This window comes from Capra hircus, chromosome 13 (genome assembly GCF_001704415.2).
Source record: "Capra hircus breed San Clemente chromosome 13, ASM170441v1, whole genome shotgun sequence".
NCBI classification, from domain to species: Eukaryota; Metazoa; Chordata; class Mammalia; order Artiodactyla; family Bovidae; genus Capra; species Capra hircus.
Window position 1 is genome coordinate 37463000 of NC_030820.1, and position 18667 is coordinate 37481666.

At 51.0% G+C, this 18667-nt stretch overlaps 2 protein-coding genes across 5 annotated transcripts in view; one reads left to right on the plus strand and one right to left on the minus strand.

Annotated features, from left to right (window-relative positions):
- The window catches only part of RRBP1 (ribosome binding protein 1), a 47499-nt gene extending 29354 nt beyond the window's left edge, over positions 1-18145 (minus strand). For 3 of the 4 annotated variants that reach the window (XM_018057227.1, XM_018057228.1, XM_018057225.1), the window contains exon 1: positions 17877-18144. The gene's annotated coding sequence lies outside the window, so the exon portion shown is untranslated. Of the gene's footprint in view, positions 1-17876 lie in introns of all 4 variants that reach the window. The other variant, XM_018057226.1, reaches the window with a different exon arrangement.
- LOC108637351 (basic salivary proline-rich protein 2-like) lies at positions 16840-18335 on the plus strand. Its single transcript, XM_018056854.1, has 3 exons — positions 16840-17306; positions 17391-18058; positions 18121-18335. The coding sequence occupies exons 1-3, from the start codon at positions 16840-16842 to the stop codon at positions 18333-18335; spliced, it is 1350 nt and encodes a 449-aa protein (XP_017912343.1).

Sequence of the window (18667 nt, forward strand, 5' to 3'; positions counted from 1 at the left end):
GTGGAGAGAAGCCAGCTGCGAGAGCGGTTCCCTCTGCACGGGCAGACAGACATCTGAGGCCATCACTTCCTAAGCCTCCAAATACGCTCAAGGTCAGTCTTCAAGGTTAGCCTGCCAGGTGCTCCACACACAGTCAAAGGCCTGGCAGAAACCTCCCACAAGGTTTTAAGACTCTGCTGTGTGCCACTGCATCCTGAGTGGGCTGACCACAGAGAATCTGTGCTGTCGATCCCAGAAACTTCTACGAAATGTACACGTTTATTTACAACAGCGGATCTGCTTAGAGTGTGAAGCAGAAGGCCAGCCAGCACAGGGAGCAGATGGCCGGCCCGAGGCTCAGGAACCACTCCCAGGCTCTGTGGCTGAAACTCTGGGCCCACCTTGGAGGTGCTGAGGGCATGGCTTTCTTCTGCTCCTGGGAGTCAGGACTGGGGAACAGAGGTTGTATGGACACCCCAAGCATGGACTACTGCTGCTGAGTCACTCGGTCTGACCAGGCTAGTGCAGTTTGGCGAGGTCAGTCCAATCTGGCAACAGGGATTTGGGTTGGTTTTGCAAAAGGACTCTCAACAGCACTCCTCGGGCTGTGCCGTGTCAACACCCAGCTGTGCCGTGGGGGGCCATGTGAGGGCACTCTGAGAAACTACAGCAGGGGGTGGGGAGGGGGGTGTCAAAGAGACCCAGCCCCATTTCCTGGGTGTAAGGTGACTTACCAGGAAGGCACAAAACTAAAACAGAATGACAACAGAATAAGGACGTTAGCAGATATGACTGCATCATCAAGTATTTCAAATATACAGAAGATTAAGAAAACCATTCTGAACAGCCATTTATCCACCACCCAGGTTTAGCAAATCAAAAAGTCTCCCCCATTTACTTTAGATAAACATTCAGTGTCTCATCTTTCCTTCCACAGAGGACCAACACCCAGTGTGCCCCCATGCTCAGCCATGAGTGCCCACCAGACAAGCCCAGGACCACCCTGGCAAGGGCTGCATGGGACCAGCCCTGCGAGTGTCACTGGACAATGTTTTATCCTCCAGAACACACCACCGGCCCAGGGTGGGCACTGTGCCACCAGATGCTGCCAACTGCTCCCTGGGGCAGCACGAGGCCCCATCCTCTACTCACCCTCTGGACATGTCCCCACCAGATGCCAGCGATGCTAGGCCTCCCACAGAGATGAGCACTTCACGCCTCTCCTATGATGTAGCCTGCTCACATGCTTGGCCTGTCTTCTGAAGGGTTGCCTTTTTCTTTGATTTACAGTTGTCCTTTACATAGCTTGGATACGAACCATTTGTTGTTTTCAATGTATCCAAGTCTGTGGAGCTGACTCCTTGGGAAACACCCTGATGCTAGGAAAGACTGAGAGCAAGAAGAGACGGCGGTGACAGAGGATGAGACGGTTGGATGGCATAACTGACTCAACGGACATGAGTTTGAGCAAACTCCAGGAGATGGTGAAGGACAGGGAAGCCTGGTATGCTGCAGGGGCTGTGCCAAGAGTTGAACACAACTTAGCAACTGAATAGCAAGTCTCTGGTTTCATTTCCATCCATCTTGTTTTCACAGTGTCTTCTTGTATCACAGCTGTTGCCCCAGAGTCTGGGACTGCCCAGGTGGCACTAGTGGTAAAGAACCCATCTGCCAGTGCAGGAGATGTAAGAGACTCAGGTTCGATTCCTGGGTCGGGAAGATCCCCTGGAGGAGGGCATGGCAACCCACTCTAGTATTCTTGGCTGGAGAATCCCATGGACAGGGGAGCCTGGTGGGCTGCAGTCCATGGGGTAACAAAGAGTCGTACACGACTGAAGCAACTTAGCACACAAGCCACAGAGTCAAAGGTAATCTGTTTCCTTTTTCTTTTAAGGAAAAGACTTTTGCTCTCCTTTCAATCTAAATAATCACTCAGTCGTGTAAAGAGGCAACGCAGTTCTAGGGGTCAAAACTTAAAAGGCACAAAACGGCTGATACAGAGTAAAAACCTCCCTATACCCCTGCCTTAGCCACCCAGGTCCCAGCCACTGGGAGAGAAGTCCTTTACTGTTTATTTTCTTCCACACACTTCAGAAAGCTTTCCGTAGTTCGGTTTAATCACCTGGGATTTACTCTGGCATATGACAGGAAACACTGTCAGCTTCTCTCACGGCTTAAATTACCTGGCACCCCTTCTGAACTGGTCCACCCTCCTCCCTTCTCCTCCTTGCACAGTTGCCTCTGCGCCACCAGGTTTGATGAACTTACACTCTGTCCCACCTGCATATTTATCTGTGCCCAGCATCAATACCATATTTTGGCCCATGCATCCCCTCCAAATCCCAATTCCATCGGGATTTTTGAAACAGACTGAATTTACAGATGAAGGTGGGGACAGTTGACTGTACACCATGGGAACTGTCACTGAACAGAGTGTGTAGTTGTATAGCACTCCATTTATTTAAATGTCCTTTTATATTATACTTGCAAAGAGCTTTAATGATCTCTATAGAAAGTCTTACACGTCTTTTTTGTTGTTGTTAAGGTTATTGCTATTTTTAGGTGTACAAGAAAAAGATACCTTTTTCTATTTCTAGCTACAGGCATCCAGCAAAGTTATTCATATTTACACATGTGTTGTTTATCCAGATAATTACGCTAAACTTTCCTCAAATACAGGAGTTTGTAGATTCTCTTCAAGAAAAAAAAAAATCACCTATGAAAAAAGCCAGCTGTTTCTTGCTTCCTAAGCCGTATCATTGCCTCTCTTTTTCTTACGTCCCTGAGCCGGGCAAGAACTCTGAACAGGCTTGCTGGTCTTGTCGCTGAGTCTCCATTTCTGATGTGTCACTATTAGATGCTGTGTTGGTAGAAAACTTTTTAAGAGTATCAGGTTAAGCTGTCTTATATTCCTAGTTACCTTTCCTTTTTAATAACTAGGCATTAAGTTTGAGCAAGTGCTTTTTCTTTATCAGTTGACATTTTCTCTAGTCTGAAATGGGTTGAACTAAAATAACATACATTCTAGTGTTAACTCACAGATGGTTCTGAGTGTGCAGACACTTCTTGATGGTGGGTCTTTTCCTTCTTAATCTCTCACTAGATTTGGCCTGTTGACATTTTCCTGGGGGATTCGGGGCTGTGAGCTCTCACGTGAGGGGAGGCAGAATCATCCTCACACTGCTTCCACAGTTTCGGCAGCAAGGTCGCCTCAGTCTCATAAGCTAAGGGTCACCCCTTTCCCTCTGTTCTTTGCAGATTCAGAAGAATGGCCTGTAAAACCATCAGAGTCTGGTTTTTTGCGATCTGTTCCTGGAGGGGGAGGAGTGGGTATAGAGCTGCTTTTTTTAAAAAGTTGAAATATAGGTGCTGTATAAGATTATATAAGTTACAGATGTACAACATAGTGATTCACAATTTTTAAAGGTTTTTTAAGTATAAAACTGCTCCGTCCATAGTTATTATAAAATATTGGTTATGCTCCCCATGTTGTACAATATACTCTTAGGGCTTGTTTTATTTCATTTTATTTTTGTAGTTAAGGCAATGGCACCCCACTCCAATACTCTTGCCTAGAAAATCCCATGGATGGAGGAGCCAGGTAGGCTGCAGTCCATGGGGTCGCTGAGGGTCAGACACGACTGAGCGACTTCACTTTCACTTTGCACTTTCATGCACTGGAGAAGGAAATGGCAACCCACTCCAGTGTTCTTGCCTGGAGAATCTCAGGGACGGGGGAGCCTGGTGGGCTGCCGTCTATGGGGTCGCACAGAGTTGGACAGGACTGAAGTGACTTAGCAGCAGCAGTTATACCTCTTAATCCCTTTCCCCTGTTCAGCCCCTCCCCCTTCCCATCCCCCCACTGGTAAACACTAATTTATTTCCTATTATCTGTGAATCTGCTTCTTTTTTGTTATATTCACTAGTTTGTTGTATTTTTTAGATTCCACACGTAAGTGATATCGCGCAGTATTTTTCTTTCTCTGTCTGACTTATCTCACTTCACACAATACCCTCTAGGTCCACCTATGTTGTTGCAAATGGCAAAATTTCATTCTTTTTTTAATGGCTAAGAAGAACTCTATTAGTATTTCACTATATTCATATTCTATATGCATCTGACGTCTTCTTTATCCATTCATCTGTCTGTGGACATTCATGTTGTTTCCACGTCTTGACTACTGTAATTAGTGTTGCTATGAACACTGGGGTGCATGTATCTTTTTGAACTAGTGCTTTTGTTTTCCTTCTGATACATACCCAGGAGCAGAACTTCTGGGTCATATGGTTGTTCTATTTTTAGTTTTTTGAGGAACCTCCATACTGTTCTTTTCCACAGTGGCTGCACCAATTGACATTACTACCAACTGTGTATGAAGGTTCCCTTTGGTAGAGAGCTGACTTTACCTGCTATTTCAATTTCAATGATGATTCCAGGACCCGTTTATGGGTTTGTGATTCAATCTACATGATTAATTTTCATCACTCCTTCTTCTAACTTTCACTGGTTCATTCTGTTCTTTCTAACTGCTTGACATGAACATTTATAAATTTTCAGGCCTTTTTTTCTTTTTTCTTGCAGCAAATACTTAAGGTAATAAGTTTTCCTGTAAAGTACTACTGTAGCTTCATCCTCCAAGCTACAATGCACTATTTTCATCGGTGCTCAGTTTGAAGTATCTTCCAGTTCCCAAAAGACCTGACTCACAAAGTGGCAGCGTTAACTTAACATTCCTAACATTCTTAACATTCCTAACATGTGAGGGCTTTGAATTACCATCAACAATCCTAATTCAACTGCACTGTCCATCAGAGGATCTATTCTGTGTGAGACAGGTCGAAGCTTTTACACTTGTAACCATGAACCAGGAAGATAACTTGACCCAGGACACATACATGCACCCTCTTATATGCACAGTATGTATGAAAGTCAAAGTGAAGTCGCTCAGTTGTGTCCTACTCTTTGCAACCCCAAGGACTGTAGCCTGCTAGGTTCCTCTGTCCATGGGGTTCTCCAGGCAAGAATACTGGAGTGCACTGCCATTTCCTTCTCCAACAGTATGTATATGAACATGTAAATAATAAGACTTTCATGAAACAGTAACTCAGTATTAGCATGTGTCCTGCACTGGTATCTCCTAAGCCATCAACATTTTTTTGAAGTTTTTCACAACAAATTAAATTGACTTTGAGGGTCACGGCATGCTGGGCCTGCAGTCTGACAAAGCACTGGCTTGGATTATAATGTTGGGGTGTTTTGCTAGATTGTGGTCAGCTTTTAAAAACATGTACTATGGGAGAGATTGCAGGCAGAAGGAGAAGAAGGTGGCAGAGGATGAGATGGCTGGATGGCATCACCGATTCAATGGATGTGAACTTGGGCAAACTCCAGGAGATGGTGAGGGGCAGGGAGGTCTGGCATGCTGCAGTCCATGGGGTTGCAAAGAGTCGGACACGACTGAGAGCGACTGAACAACCACAATGTACCCTGTGGACTGAAGACTGCATGTTCCGGTGCATAACCTTCTGCAGAACCCCATTCATTTTCTATTTAACCTAACAGCTATTGAGAGCTTTAAGAATCTCCCTCTGTGAGCATGGATTTGTCAGTTTCTCCTGGGAATCTGTCAATCTGTGCTCTATCAGGAGGGCATCTTATTAGACTATAAAATCAGAACTGCGACATCTTCCTGATAAAGTGCCTACTATTTTATCCTCTATTATAAAGTGATCCTCTTTATCCCTAATGATTTTCTTTCACTTCATTGTCTGATTATTTTAAAAGTTACATCAGTTTCTGGGGGGGTTAATATTGGCCCAGAATCATTTTCTGTTCTTCACTTGCAACCTTTCTGGGGTCATGTTTTAAGTGGAACTCTTAAAAATAGCATATAGCTGGATTTTCTTTTAAGACTAGCATGGCAATTTGTCTTTGTAACTGGTGGGTCCAGTTCATCAACATCCTCTGTGATTCCCTATGTATTTGGACTCATTTACACCTCATCTTGTTATTCTTGTTTACAGTACTTTTTCTTTGCTTATTCCTCATTTTCTTATTTTATTTTGCATTCCACTAGACATCTTGTCCTCTGCGCTTGAAAGTTACACTCTTCTGTTTTTGTGTGTGTCTATGTGCAAGTGCTCTTTTAAAAAACGGTGATTAATCAAAAAAAAATTGTGATTAAAATGCCTTTTCCCGTTACATTCTCTTAACACACACACCTGACAGCAGACACTTCCGAACAAAGGAAGAACCACAGAAGCCTTGGGTCTGGGCCTCCATGAAGGGGGGTTCCTTTCCTCCCCACCTGCTTCTCCCTCACACACACCTGGACCACCTGCAGGTACTCTGCAGTTCCAGACACTCATGCTTATATTTCCCAAATGGTCCCCCGTCTGTCTGCCCGTCACTGCTTCCTGAGTTGAAGGCCTCCTGCATCTCTGAGTCTCCCCAAAGCACATCCTTGATCACCTGTTTCAGCAAGAATCTCCTCTTAGCAGCATTCTCAGTCCTTGCAGCCCTGAAAGGATTTCTTTTCTTCATTGTCATTCAGCATGAATGGTTAGCTGAGTACAGAATTCCATGCTGAGAGCTACTTACTCTCACCGCTTTGAAGATACTGTTTTATTTCTCTGGCTTTTTTTTTTTTTTTTTTTTTTGGTGGGGGGTGGGGCGGGAGTGCTTAGTATTAAAAGGCATGTTGTCAATTTATCATTTATAAGACCTTTAAAAAAAAGATCTCATTACTTTTAAGATCCATCTTTTGGGTTCTGAGGATTCAACAAAACCTTTAGGTGTGTAGTTATTTTTATCATCTAATTCAGGCTCACCATGCTTTCTCACATGTTTCATGGGTTCTGGGAGGCAATGCTCCTGCTTTTCTGCACTAACTCCTAACTGCACCTCAACCTCTGCCACCACTCAGGAGAGACCCTCAGACCTGTGTTCCACTTCACCGATTGTCTCTTCAGCTGAATCTAACCAGCTCTGTAATCAATCAGTCCTTTGAGGTTCTTTTTTTTTTTCCAAGTTTGCCTTGTTTTTTCCCTGGTGCTATTTTTCCCCCATTATTGGTTTTCAGTACTTTTATACCTCTTAATAGTGACTCTGGGGGGATTTTATCAGTGACAATCCTGTCTGGTCTGAATTTCAGGCTTGTCTCCAAAGAGCTATTTTATCTCTGCTTCAACAAGGCCTTAGGAGAAAGCAACAGTGAGGACAAATTTTTAGAGGCAGTATCATCTCCAGTCAAACATTCCCAGCCTCTCCTGCCTCAGGACAAACAGTCTTATCATCTCCACGCCCCCCACCCCTCAACTAGCAGCCCTTTTAGCGCAGGTTTTACATGGGAATATGGAGGGGGATTCCATTCCCTTCACACAGCTCCCACCTGGACATAAACGCCAAAGACCCAAGACCCAGACTGGATGGTGACACCCACTCCACAGGGCCAGCTTACATCTGTGTCCCTGCCACTTACCCCCCTCCCCGGGGGCTTATGGCCTCTGGCAATCTCTTTTACTACCCTGCAAGCCCAGCTATATTTTTTAGAGAATGCTTATTTGGGCTTCCCTTGTGGCTCAGCTGGTAAAGAATCTGTCTGCAAAGCAGGAGACCTGGGTTCCATCCCTGGGCTGGGAAGATCCCCTAGAGAAGGGAAAAGCTACCCGCTCCAGTATTCCAGTCTGGAGAATTCCATGGACTGCACAGTCCATGGGGTCGCGAAGAGTCGGACACAGCTGAGCGACTTTCACTTTTGGAGAAGGAAATGGCAACCCACTCCTGTACTCCTGTGTGGAAAACTCCATGGACGAAGGAGCCTGGTAGGCTACAGTCAATATGATCTCAAAGAGTCATACATGACTAAGCAACTTCACTTCCCTTATTAACTCCATCTAACATGAAATCTTCAGATCACCTCATCTTAAATTTTAAGGGTAACCTCTAATTCTTTTCTTTTAAACCAGAAAAACTAAGAGAAAAATTGGTAACTGAAAGATATATTCAGAAATAATATATTTCATGTTCTAAGAGGATGGAAATAACTGACTTCCTATTTTCAAGAAACAATGCTATTCATTTTAAAGAAAGCTAAAACACCAAAAATAGAAATGTACTCTATTCCAAGCCTTGGCTTATTCATTGGCCATTTCAGATTCAATTTCTTTGCCTAAGGAAAAAGAAATAAATAAATAAACCACTGACATGTTTTTGTGTTTCTCCAAAATAATAGTCTTTGGAAAAGTTAGGTACATAAATAGATCTAAATTTTCTTGCCTCATCAGTGAAGACCATACCCCACAAAGTAGGAATCAGGAACCCCGACTCCTCAAGACACACACAGGCCATTCAGATACGCAGAGGACACGGGGCTCCCAGGGAGTGGGATCAGTGCTTTCCCACTGCGTTCAGTCTGACCCCAGCACATCCATGCTCCTGAGCATCTCTGAATGCAGGTTCTGTTAGGGGAAGCCCACTGACTGAAGCCGCCCACCCTGGCCAGGCCCTTCAGTAACCATTCGCATGAGTTGTTTCATGACAGGAGATCCTGGTAAGGAATATGGAACTAATAAGCCACCACCATCCAAAAGAGTTCAGGAAAGGTCAAAAGGAGACACCGCCTGTCCGTCCACTTCCCAGAATCCCTCTCGCTAGCATCCATCTTGGCTGAGTGATGTGAGCACCACCAGGAAAGACTCTGAATTACAATGATTGGCCAAAGACCACCCAGAAACTAATCCCATCACCACAAAACCTAAGACTGCGAGCCATGTGGCAGAGCTGTTCTCCTGGGTTCCCTTACCCTACTGCTCTCCACCCAGGTGCCCTTTCCCAATAAAATCTCTTGCTTTGTCAGCACATGTCTCCTCGGACAATTCTTTCCTGAGTGTCAGACAAGAGCCGGCTCTTGGGGCCCTGAAGGGGGGCCTCCCCCTTCCTACAACAGTTCCACTAAACATCGGTCAGGTGGGAACCATTGATACCACATCGCAAAAGCACAGGTACCTTGGTGGAGGAAGAAAACTCACGCCACGCAGTCTTACTGGGGAAAGGTATTTTTCTTGGTTTTTCCATTTTTACACTATTGCAAACATTGCCTCTCCTAAGTTTCATTCTCTGTTGCTGGTGACACCGACAAGTAATTGATCTTTGTTCGGTGATTCCTGCCCACCCCCGCACCCCGGGCAACCTTGCCTGTTTCTACTAACAGTGTAGATTAAAACATTTTTTCTATACATGTAAGCATATTGCCTGTAGATCCTGTCCCTTTCTTTCCCATCTTTCTATCTTCAGCTTCACTGTTCTTGAGTGTTGGCACAGGGCAGGACCGCCAACACCGTGCATGACAGGAGTGTCAGCAAGCACCCCATTCTTTCTCATCTCAAAGTGAAATACCTGAGTGTCTTGCTATTTAGTATGATGCTCAGTATAGAGCTCCTGAAGGCACCCCTTTCATCAGGTTCTTGGTTGTCTTCTTAGCTCAGTGTTGTTAAATTACATTTTCCTAGAAATTGACTTATGTTGCTAAAAGTTGCAAAACCATTGCCACGTTGGGATGAAAAAAGATGTCTAGTACGTACAGTGCAGTGCAGCCTCCTCCCCTGGATCCTCCAGGTTCTAATAAACACTTAGGACACTGGTAGACTCTTATTGAGCACAAGTTGTTTGTGAAAACCACTCATCTTTTCAATGTCACCACATCTGTAGTGAAGTCCCATTTGACACTCAATATTATTTTCCCTTTCCATGACCAATTTTGCTTGATACGTGTCACCATGACTTATCTTTTTTAAAAATGAAGCTCTGGCTTTGTTGAACTCCTCTGCGAGCTTCTCCCACATTTACAGCGAGGGGCTTCCTTTCTGCTTGGACAGCATTTGCTTGTGGGCAGAAATGCCATGGACAGCGGAGCCTCGTAGGCTACAGTCCCGGGGGTTGCAAGAGTCAGACAAGACTTAGCAACTAAAACACCACCACTGGTAAAATCTGACCCTTCCACGAGCCTTTTACAAAGGCTCATATTGATGAAGAACTCTGCAGCCAAGGACTGCCACCTCTAGGACAGGGCGAGGGTGGCGGGAGAAGTGGTAACTCAGCCTCGCCTGGTTCCTTTCTACAGTCAGCCACTGTGGACTACAGTCCAGGCTCTACAACGGTGGCGGGGGTACAACAGAGGATCAGCGCTGGGGGGAGAAGTCCGCACTGTCAGTCATCAAAGTCAGGGGCAAGACTACACTTTATAATGTAACTTATTATATATCGTAACAGAAGCCCCAAGTTGGAAACTACCTGAGTGCCCCTCCAGAGCGACAGGTGGAGAACACAGAACACAGGGATGACCCACCACAGCCCCAGAGCACGGACAGACCTCACGTTCACATGCAATGTCAAGTGGAGACCCAAAGAGCAACACGCGTGTGAGTCCACTCCCCCCGAGTTCACCTGGGGTTGGAGGGACCCGCAAGCTAAAGGTCAGGAGGGCAGTGACCCTCCAGGAGGGGCAACAGCTGAGGGGCACCAGATGAACTGCTGGGGGATCACATTTCTTGGTCTGCTGGTTAAACAGGGTGCTACCCCCATGGACCTTTACTAAGCTGTAGACACAATGGTACATTTTGCGATATTTGTATTTTACTTTAGTAAAGAGTTTTACTTTAGTAAGGACTTTCTGGTAGCTCAGACGGTAAAGCGTCTGCCTACAGTGCTGGAGACCCAGGTTCAATCCCTGGGTCGGGAAGATCTCCTGGAGAAGGAAATGGCAACCCACTCCAGTATTCTTGCCTAGAAAATCCCATGGACGGAGGAATCTGGTAGGCTACAGTCCATGGGGTTGCAAAGAATCGGACACGACTGAGCAACTTCAATTTAGTAAAGAGTTAATGCATATAAATATACGTATGCCAGCTTGGTAGGAAAGTAAGTCCAGGTGGCTCTGGAAGGAGCATCTGCGATGCCTGGCGGGTCTGTACCCGCTCAGCAACTCCTATACCACTCAGGTTGCTCACATGCTCTGACCACGCGGCTCCCATGAGAGGGGAAGCGGAGACCAAGGTCCTGCGGGCGGGCACTTCCTGCCTTAACTCCCCACAGCCCACACTGTCCCTGGTGGCTTCTGACACCAGGCTGTTCAGAGCAAGGCTTGGGGTTTCCAACCTAAGAGGGAAGAAGCGGCTGGGCCTGGCCATGGGTACTGCCGCCCCGTCCACGCCCGACATGTTGCTGAGACTGCCGGTTCGGCGTTGGTCACCCAGTCACTCTCCTGTACTGACTCCCTCCCCCGATCACTGTGGTTACTACAAAATTCCCCACAGGATTATCTTTCTTTCTTATGACTACAACTGATCTAGAATTCCCAGGAAATGAAAACATACTCAACAGAAACAAAGTTACCTTTAATTCCTATGCAGGGTGAGTCTTAATTAAAAAGGAAATCGGTTTTGCCACAGTTGAGTTGAACCTTTTAACCACTGGATGAAAAGTGCCAGGAAAAGGTACCACCTGGGCTGAGGGCCAGAACCTGATCTCTCATGTTCTTCCTGAAATGACTGGGCCAGTTCCTCCCATCAGAAGGGGTTGGAGTGTAGGATCGAGTGTTCCTCTGCCTAAAAGCAAAGGCAGGAAGAGACGAGGGCTGTGGACTCAGCCTGGAAGGGGCTACGACCAGCCAGACCCCCTGCTCAAGCACCCCCCTCTCAGCTCCCATGCCCCTACCTCAAGGACGCACGGTCGGGGAGGCAGGAGGTTAGCCTCATCAAGCCCTCTTGCTCCTCGGCCCCACAGAGTCTGGCTAAAAGGAGCGGGGATGGAATGCCAGTTACCTTCCTGCCACTAAGGAACGCTCTTGCTCACAAAGCACCAAATCCACCTCTTTTCGGAGGCAGCACATTGTTCAAACCAAAGAGAGTGTTTTGGCTCCTGGTAAGGGCGCGTCACCAATATGCTCAGCTGCCCCAGGAGCCAGTCTAACTCCTCAGCTTGGCCGGGAGGTAAGGATGCTCATGGCAAATTCTCCTCCCAGAACAGGCCGGTCCAGCGAGGCCCCACGTGGGTGACAGACAGCAGAGAACAGGTGGCACTGAGGCCAATCTAACGGCCTGCAGGTGAGGGTGCTGAGGGGAGAGCAGATGCCCGAGCCCACTGCCGAGGGTCACTCCAGAGCCCTGGGCTCTGCTGACCAGAGGACAGCCCACATGCGGCAGCGTGGCCACGAGGAACTATCAGCTCCCGGCAGGAGCCAGGCTGAAGGGAACCCCACCGTCCCTTGGCTTTGGAATTTTATTTTTCGTGTTTATATTTGACACTCGAGGAATCCAGGCTACTTGAGACAGAATCATAATACACTCACAAAACTCACGCACTAGAAAATCACCTCTCCATTAGCCTGGCAGGACAGGCATCTACCGTGCGCTGCTGTTCTAGGCGCCAGGGCTGCCTGGGGAAACCGAGCAGGCACGTCCCTGCACTGGGAGAGCTTATGCTCCGGGGACAAAAGTGACAAAGTCAGTCACACACACGACACATCAGGTGGTGATTGTGCAGAGAAGGGGGACGGCTCATGGGGCTGTCACTGCAGAGACCTGAGGACAGTAGGTGGAGTGGCCACGTGGCCGTCTGGGAACCAGTTCCCCTGGGAGAACCACAGCGCATGCAAAGGCCCAGTGGCCAGAGCACGCCCAGGAAACAAGAGGGCAGTGGTGTGACGGGAGCGGAGCGGAGGGTGGGGCCAGCAGTGAAGCAGAGGGAAGGCGGGGCTTTGGAGCGTCTTGATGCAGGGTGGCACGACCTGCCCTGGGAACAGACCAGTAGGCGAGGGTGAGGACAGAGCAGGAAGACCACCCAGAGCCAGTGAAATACACCAGGGGATGAGGGTTCCACACCCAGCCAGCCTGGGGGTACGGGGTGAGTGGACGGAGCTGGTAGGTTTGCCAGCATGAAGGATACACATATGAGAAAGCACGGAGTGAAGGATAAACCAAGGTGTGTGGCCTGGAAGATGGAGCCACCTGGCCCAGTTTCATTTTACATGAGGAGGAAACTGAAGCCCTGGGAAAGCAAAGTCATGTCCAAGGTCATACCACTTACTCTGGGGATTAGAGTGGTAAGCTGCAGCTCGGGGGAGACCCTGGTGGACTACTCAGGTCACAGGCAGATGAGTAGCTCTCAGAGGTAGGGGCAGACAGTGCCCCCAGGGACCCAAGCAAGGTACAGTGAGGGGTGGGGGCTGGGAAGAGAGCACAGGCCCTGCTCAGGGAGGCGACTGCAGTCCACGGCTGCCACCAAGAAACAGATCCAGTGGGCCCGGAAATCCCCATTGTCCCCAAGAAAGCTTCAAAATCTAGATTTTTAACAACAGCTTCTCCAATTTTAAAAGGTGGCTCAGTGGTTTAGCAACATGGGGCTGGACAAACCTCATGCGCTGGCCAAGTGCCCTCCATGCAGGTGTGGCCCCAGCCAGGAACCAGTCTCAAGTCAGCCCGAAACACACCTGGTTCACTCACACCTCAGCCAGGGTCAGGGCACAACATTAAAGCCCTGAGTCTAAGATGGTCTTTTATTCCAACTTTGAGGCCAGCAGACAATGTTCACGATCACAATAGCTAGCTTATCACTTCCAGCATGGCCTCTCCGACCAACACGAAGGCAGCTGCCAGTCACTCTGGGATCTATCTCTGTTAACTGGGTTGACGCTGCTCTATCGTGCAGTACTGACATGAGGCCACTCACTCAGAAAAATTCTCTCCAAATACTAACCAATGATCCTTTCGAAGTCACATGGAATATAACAAAGTGCTGCCAATAGCCAGGGCACACCTGATGCCAGCCAAGCAGGCAAACACCAGGACACTGGACCAGGCAGGGTTCAGAGACCGGCTGCTAGCACAGCCTTGCTAAAATAATCCAACGTAGAAATTGCAAAACCTTCTTTATAAATTACAGTTGCTCTGAGTTGCTGAGCGGGTGGGAGAGGCACATCACCCATGGCACTTAAAGGAAACAGGCCATATGTGCCTGGCCTTTGGCCATGGGAGTCAGCCTGCCAGTCTCAGGAAACTCACCTGAACTTTTGAGCCTAAGGAAACAGCCTCCAAGAAGTCCCCAGGTTAATTTTCGGTAATGTCAAATGGCACTGAACTCTTGCCCAGGTTCTCTGACTTAGAATGAAATATTTACTTTCCCATATGCTTTCTGCCCAATATCTATTTTCCATGTCTGTTACACTGGGCCATTTTGATGGTGCTGCTTTTAGGCAGGAATCTCTCCAGAGCAGGACCCTGCTTTCTGCTTCTTGCCCTGAACATGCAATTTGTAAGGTGCACCCTAGTCAGTCCAAAAGTACTTTCTAAGGTGACATGTCAGTAGATGGACACGCATGAACTGCCATTAGTCAGCTGTTCCTGACCTACAGAATGGGCACTTAACAGGGTCCAACACAACACTGTCTCTAAATGATCAGGAAAAACAGAGGCATCAATGTTCGGGGGGAGAAGGCACTGGCACCCCACTCCAGTACTCTTGCCTGGAGAATCCCATGGATGGAGGAGCCTGGTAGGCTGCAGTCCATGGTGTCGCGAAGAGTCAGACACAACTGAACGACTTCACTTGAATTTTTCACTTTCATGCATTGGAAAAGGAAATGGCAACCCACTCCAGTATTCTTGCCTGGAGAATCCCAAGGACAGAGGAGCCTGGTGGGCTGCCGTCTAGGGGGTTGCACAGAGTCGGACACGATTGACGTGACTTAGCAGCAGCAGCAATGTTCAGGGAACAACAGCCACCTTCAGACCAGTGCTGTTCAGGACTCCCTGTGGCAGGGGAACGGATTGAAATCTGCGCTGACCATGTGGCACTGGGCACTGAAATGTGGCTTTGTGACTAAGAAATGAACTTCCTTTTAATTAAAGTTTGAATACTTCTGTGTGGCTACCCTACTGGACAGTTGTAGACAGGAGCTTTTGCAGACACGTGTGAGACTCACTCGTCTGCAGGGTATGAAGGCCCGGCACACAGGAGATGGTGAAGAAAGATGTGAGATGAAAGCATGGTCTTCACACTCACTGCCATGCTTCACACTGACTCCCCACCTTCCTTCCACTGAAACTCTTCATGTCCAGATCGAGGTGCTCCCTTGGAGTGTGGAATTACAAGGCCTATTGGTGAACATTCAGAAGGCTGTGCCCACATCACCCAGCAGCTGGGCAGCAGGAACTAGCCTAATGACTGCCTGACCTGCTGGGCCTCCACATTCTCACCCACTGGATGGACGCCCGAGATGGAGATCAAAGTTGTGAATCCATTTCTAAACGGTAAACCTTAAAAATCAAGTTGGGTTGAGCTTCAGTTGTCCAGTGAGACAGCTGGAAAAAATGTACCAGGTTGCTGGTCTGCCTCATTTCATCCACATTTATTCTGTTATGTTCAAAGTGTTAGTTGCTCAGTTGTGTCCTACTCTTTGTGACCCCACGGACTGTATAGACCAGCAGGCTCCTCTGTCCATGGGATTTTCCAGGCAAGGATACTGGACTGGGTTGCTGTGTCCTCCCAGCTACTAAATAAACCAGTATTCCAATCATCAAATTGTTTGCATTCAACCACTTACATGGAATTTGGTGCTGTATCATCACTATAGCCTATTGACCTAGGGCCCCCTTTAGCAAAGAGCATAATTGCTCAAATGTGACTCAATGATTCAGGATTTATTTAAAACTCTCCCATCACCAAAAATATTCATGCACCAAGATACCAATCTAATCCCTTACTCTCTGTAGAGATGTTCAAAGGCACACTCCTAACTCTGAAAGGAAAGAGTTCTGTCACAGCACGGTACCTCCGGCTCTGCACACAGGACACAGTTTCTAGTCCCAGAAACACCCTTCTCATCCCCCTCTCTGGTCCTCCCCCCAACCCAATCTCAACTGGCCCAGAAACCCTGCATGGCTCCACCATCTGCCTCCAGCTTTCCTCCTTCACTTAAACAGAGAGGGATGTGGCATGTTTAGGACCTCAGAACTGGAAGCTTCTTCCTGGAAGGAACACGAACTGGCTGTCTGTGGCAGGGCTGACCTCTGGAGAGTTCACAAAGGAGTGGAGACGTCACCAGGACTTCCCGGTGTCGGCTTAAATGGAAGTCAGGACGACCCAGCACAAAGGACAGCATCAGGGGACGCAAGGTGCTCCCTAGCCACGTAGGTCGTGAGTAAAGCACACAGCTGCCCTTCTGGAAAGGCTGGACCAAAGACCTGAGTCTCTGGGGACATTCACCAGTCAAAAAGCTCTGTTAAGCTCTCTGGCTGTCCCCAACTCCAGAAAATGCCCAGACAGTTTCAGCACACCAGGCAAAACCTGGGAGGTTCCCAAGAGCCTGCAAAGTTTCATTTCCTTGGTGCTTCCTAGGCTGATGACCTCCGACCTCCAGGAGTTATTGCCAAACTGCCTTCGTTTGCACAAGGTCCCCGTATGTCGCAGCACCTACCAGGAGCCTGTCTGACCCCATTGTGAGTGGGTGGTTCTATCTCCAGGCCACAGATAAGGAAATCCGAGTTCAGAGAGGTTGAGAACCCTGAGCAAAGGGTCTGTGGCGTGGCACGGGGTGGGACCCAGATTCTGGGACGTGGCAAGGCTGCGTCTGCAGCGGGCTGGTTGGAGGCAAAACCAGACCCCACCTCCCTCCCGGCCTCTGAACACTCTAGAAACTCATGCAACAGTAACCTCTCACACCTGTGGCCCACTCCCACGCGTGCTGGGTCTCCAAGGCTTCTCTCTTCAGCAGCCCCTCTTTCCGACGTGGACCCGCACCCCGAAGTTTAAACAGCCTGGCCGACTCTCCACAACGCGGGCTTGCGGAAGCCAACCCCTTGACCATGATACCACCCAAGCTACCGATTTTTATCTGCCATCGGGGGAGGGCTCCCCGAGGCTTCCCAGATGCTGCACTGGAAAGCGCGGACCGCAGCCCGCCCTCCCCAGCCCAGAGCGAGGCTGGGTGCCCCGGGCAGGAGCCAGACCGGGTGCCAGCGCCGGGCGGCCGCGCCAGGGATGCCGCTTCCTCTGGGCCTGGCACTGCCGGCCCATTCATCGTCCCCGGCCGGGCGCCCTCGCGCCGGGTCCGCGCGGCCAGCCGGGAAAACGGCGCTCCCCGGCCCCGCCGCCAGGGGGAGCAGGGAGTCGCCTGCCACCCCTCCGGGAAGTTGCCACCGCGGCCCACCGGGCGTCTGGCCCTGGACGGTCCAGGTCCCCGCACGGCGGGCCACCCCCACCTCCGCGGCCCCGCACCCGCCCCGCCCCGTCGGCGCCGATCGGCCCAGCGGAGCCGGGGCCGCGGCCCGAAGTGAGCGCGCTCAGCCCCGGCCCCCATTCAATCCCGCCCCCTCTCCCCGCCGGCCTCCGCCGCCTTCCGCCCCCCCACCCCCAGCCCGGACTCCAGCCCGGCAACGTCATCCGGCCGCTTCCCGAAGCTTAACCCCTTCCTCTGCCAGCTGCGCGCCGCCCCGCCCCGCCGCCAACTTTCTTCGCCCAACTTCGGAGCTCGCGGGCCGGCCCGACGGCCAGGCAGAGACGAAGGGAAGGAGGGAGCGGCGGCCACGTCGCGCCGCGGGGCCGCGGCCGGTCCCGCCGACGGCGAGGACGTGGGGTTCACACAGCGGGCGCGCTCGGCCGACGCCCCCCCGCATGGGGTTCGGGCCCGGCACAACGCCACCCCCAACCCCGGGGCCCACCGGGACCCCCCCCTCGCCCAGGTCCGCGACCGCGGCGACGGCGGGCGGCACCGCCGCCGGGGGAGGGGCCGCCAAGGAGACGTGTCACTCCCGGCGCGGCCCGGCCCAGCCCGGCCCCGGCGCCCCGACGGCCCAGCCCGCGCGCCGCCGCCGCTGCTGCAGGGCCCGGCCAAGTTTCTTACCTGCAGCCGGAGACGCGGGAGGGAGAGCGAGAGGGCAGGAGCCGCCGCCGCCGCCGCGGAAGCGGGAGAGAGAGGAGCCGGCCAAGCCTCTGCCGAGAAGCCGCCCCCTAAGCAGCTGCAGGCGCCTCGATCCCGACGCTGCCCGCCCCGTCCGCCGTCCGCTCCGGCCGCTCGCTGGCTGCGTGCGCGCGTGTGGAGTCGTGGCACTTTCTGCCTCGGAGCTGGCGAACGGCCCCCTCCGCAGGGATCGCCGCCTCCTGCCTTCCCCACCCGGGCCAGCCATTCATCGAGCCGCCTTTCCCCATTGGCTCGCACCCCGCCACTCCGTCGGCCGCTGGCCAGTCAGAGCGCCGGCGGCCGAACCGCGGCGGCGCCCATTGGGCTAGGAGGCGGGCCTCCGCCTCGGCCAATGGGAGAGGGGAGGAGCTGCGGGGCGCCGCGGGGGCGGGGCCGGGGTAGGGGGCGGGGCGGGGGCGGGGCCGCGTGGTGCGGCGCTTGGCCCTGCGCGGGGCCGGGGCGAGGCGGGGCCGGGACGCTCGGCCACGCGCAAGGGAGGGGGCCCCGGCCGGCCCCGCCCACCGGGCGCCGACCCGGGCCAGGCTCTGGGCCGGCGGGGCCATGGAGGTTCGAATCCAGGCGGCGCTCCGCCCGCGCCCCTGGCCCGCTCCGGGCTGATGTGGCGGTGGGTGTCACCCTGAGCAGATGGTTGCGCAACACGGGAACCGTCAGGAGAAATGCTTCGTCTAAAAACCAGCTAACTTACCCCCGCAGCAGCGCCCCCTCCGGGCGCT

What these genes read in the sequence shown, in the direction of transcription:
- LOC108637351 (XM_018056854.1), top strand. Translation starts at nt 16,840, where the DNA reads ATGATACCACCCAAGCTACCGATTTTTATCTGCCATCGGGGGAGGGCT. An exon ending in AGCCGGGGCCGCGGCCCGAA is followed by an intron (nt 17,307 to 17,390) that starts GTGAGCGCGCTC and finishes CCCCACCCCCAG; the next exon opens with CCCGGACTCCAGCCCGGCAA. An exon ending in TCCGGCCGCTCGCTGGCTGC is followed by an intron (nt 18,059 to 18,120) that starts GTGCGCGCGTGT and finishes CCCCCTCCGCAG; the next exon opens with GGATCGCCGCCTCCTGCCTT.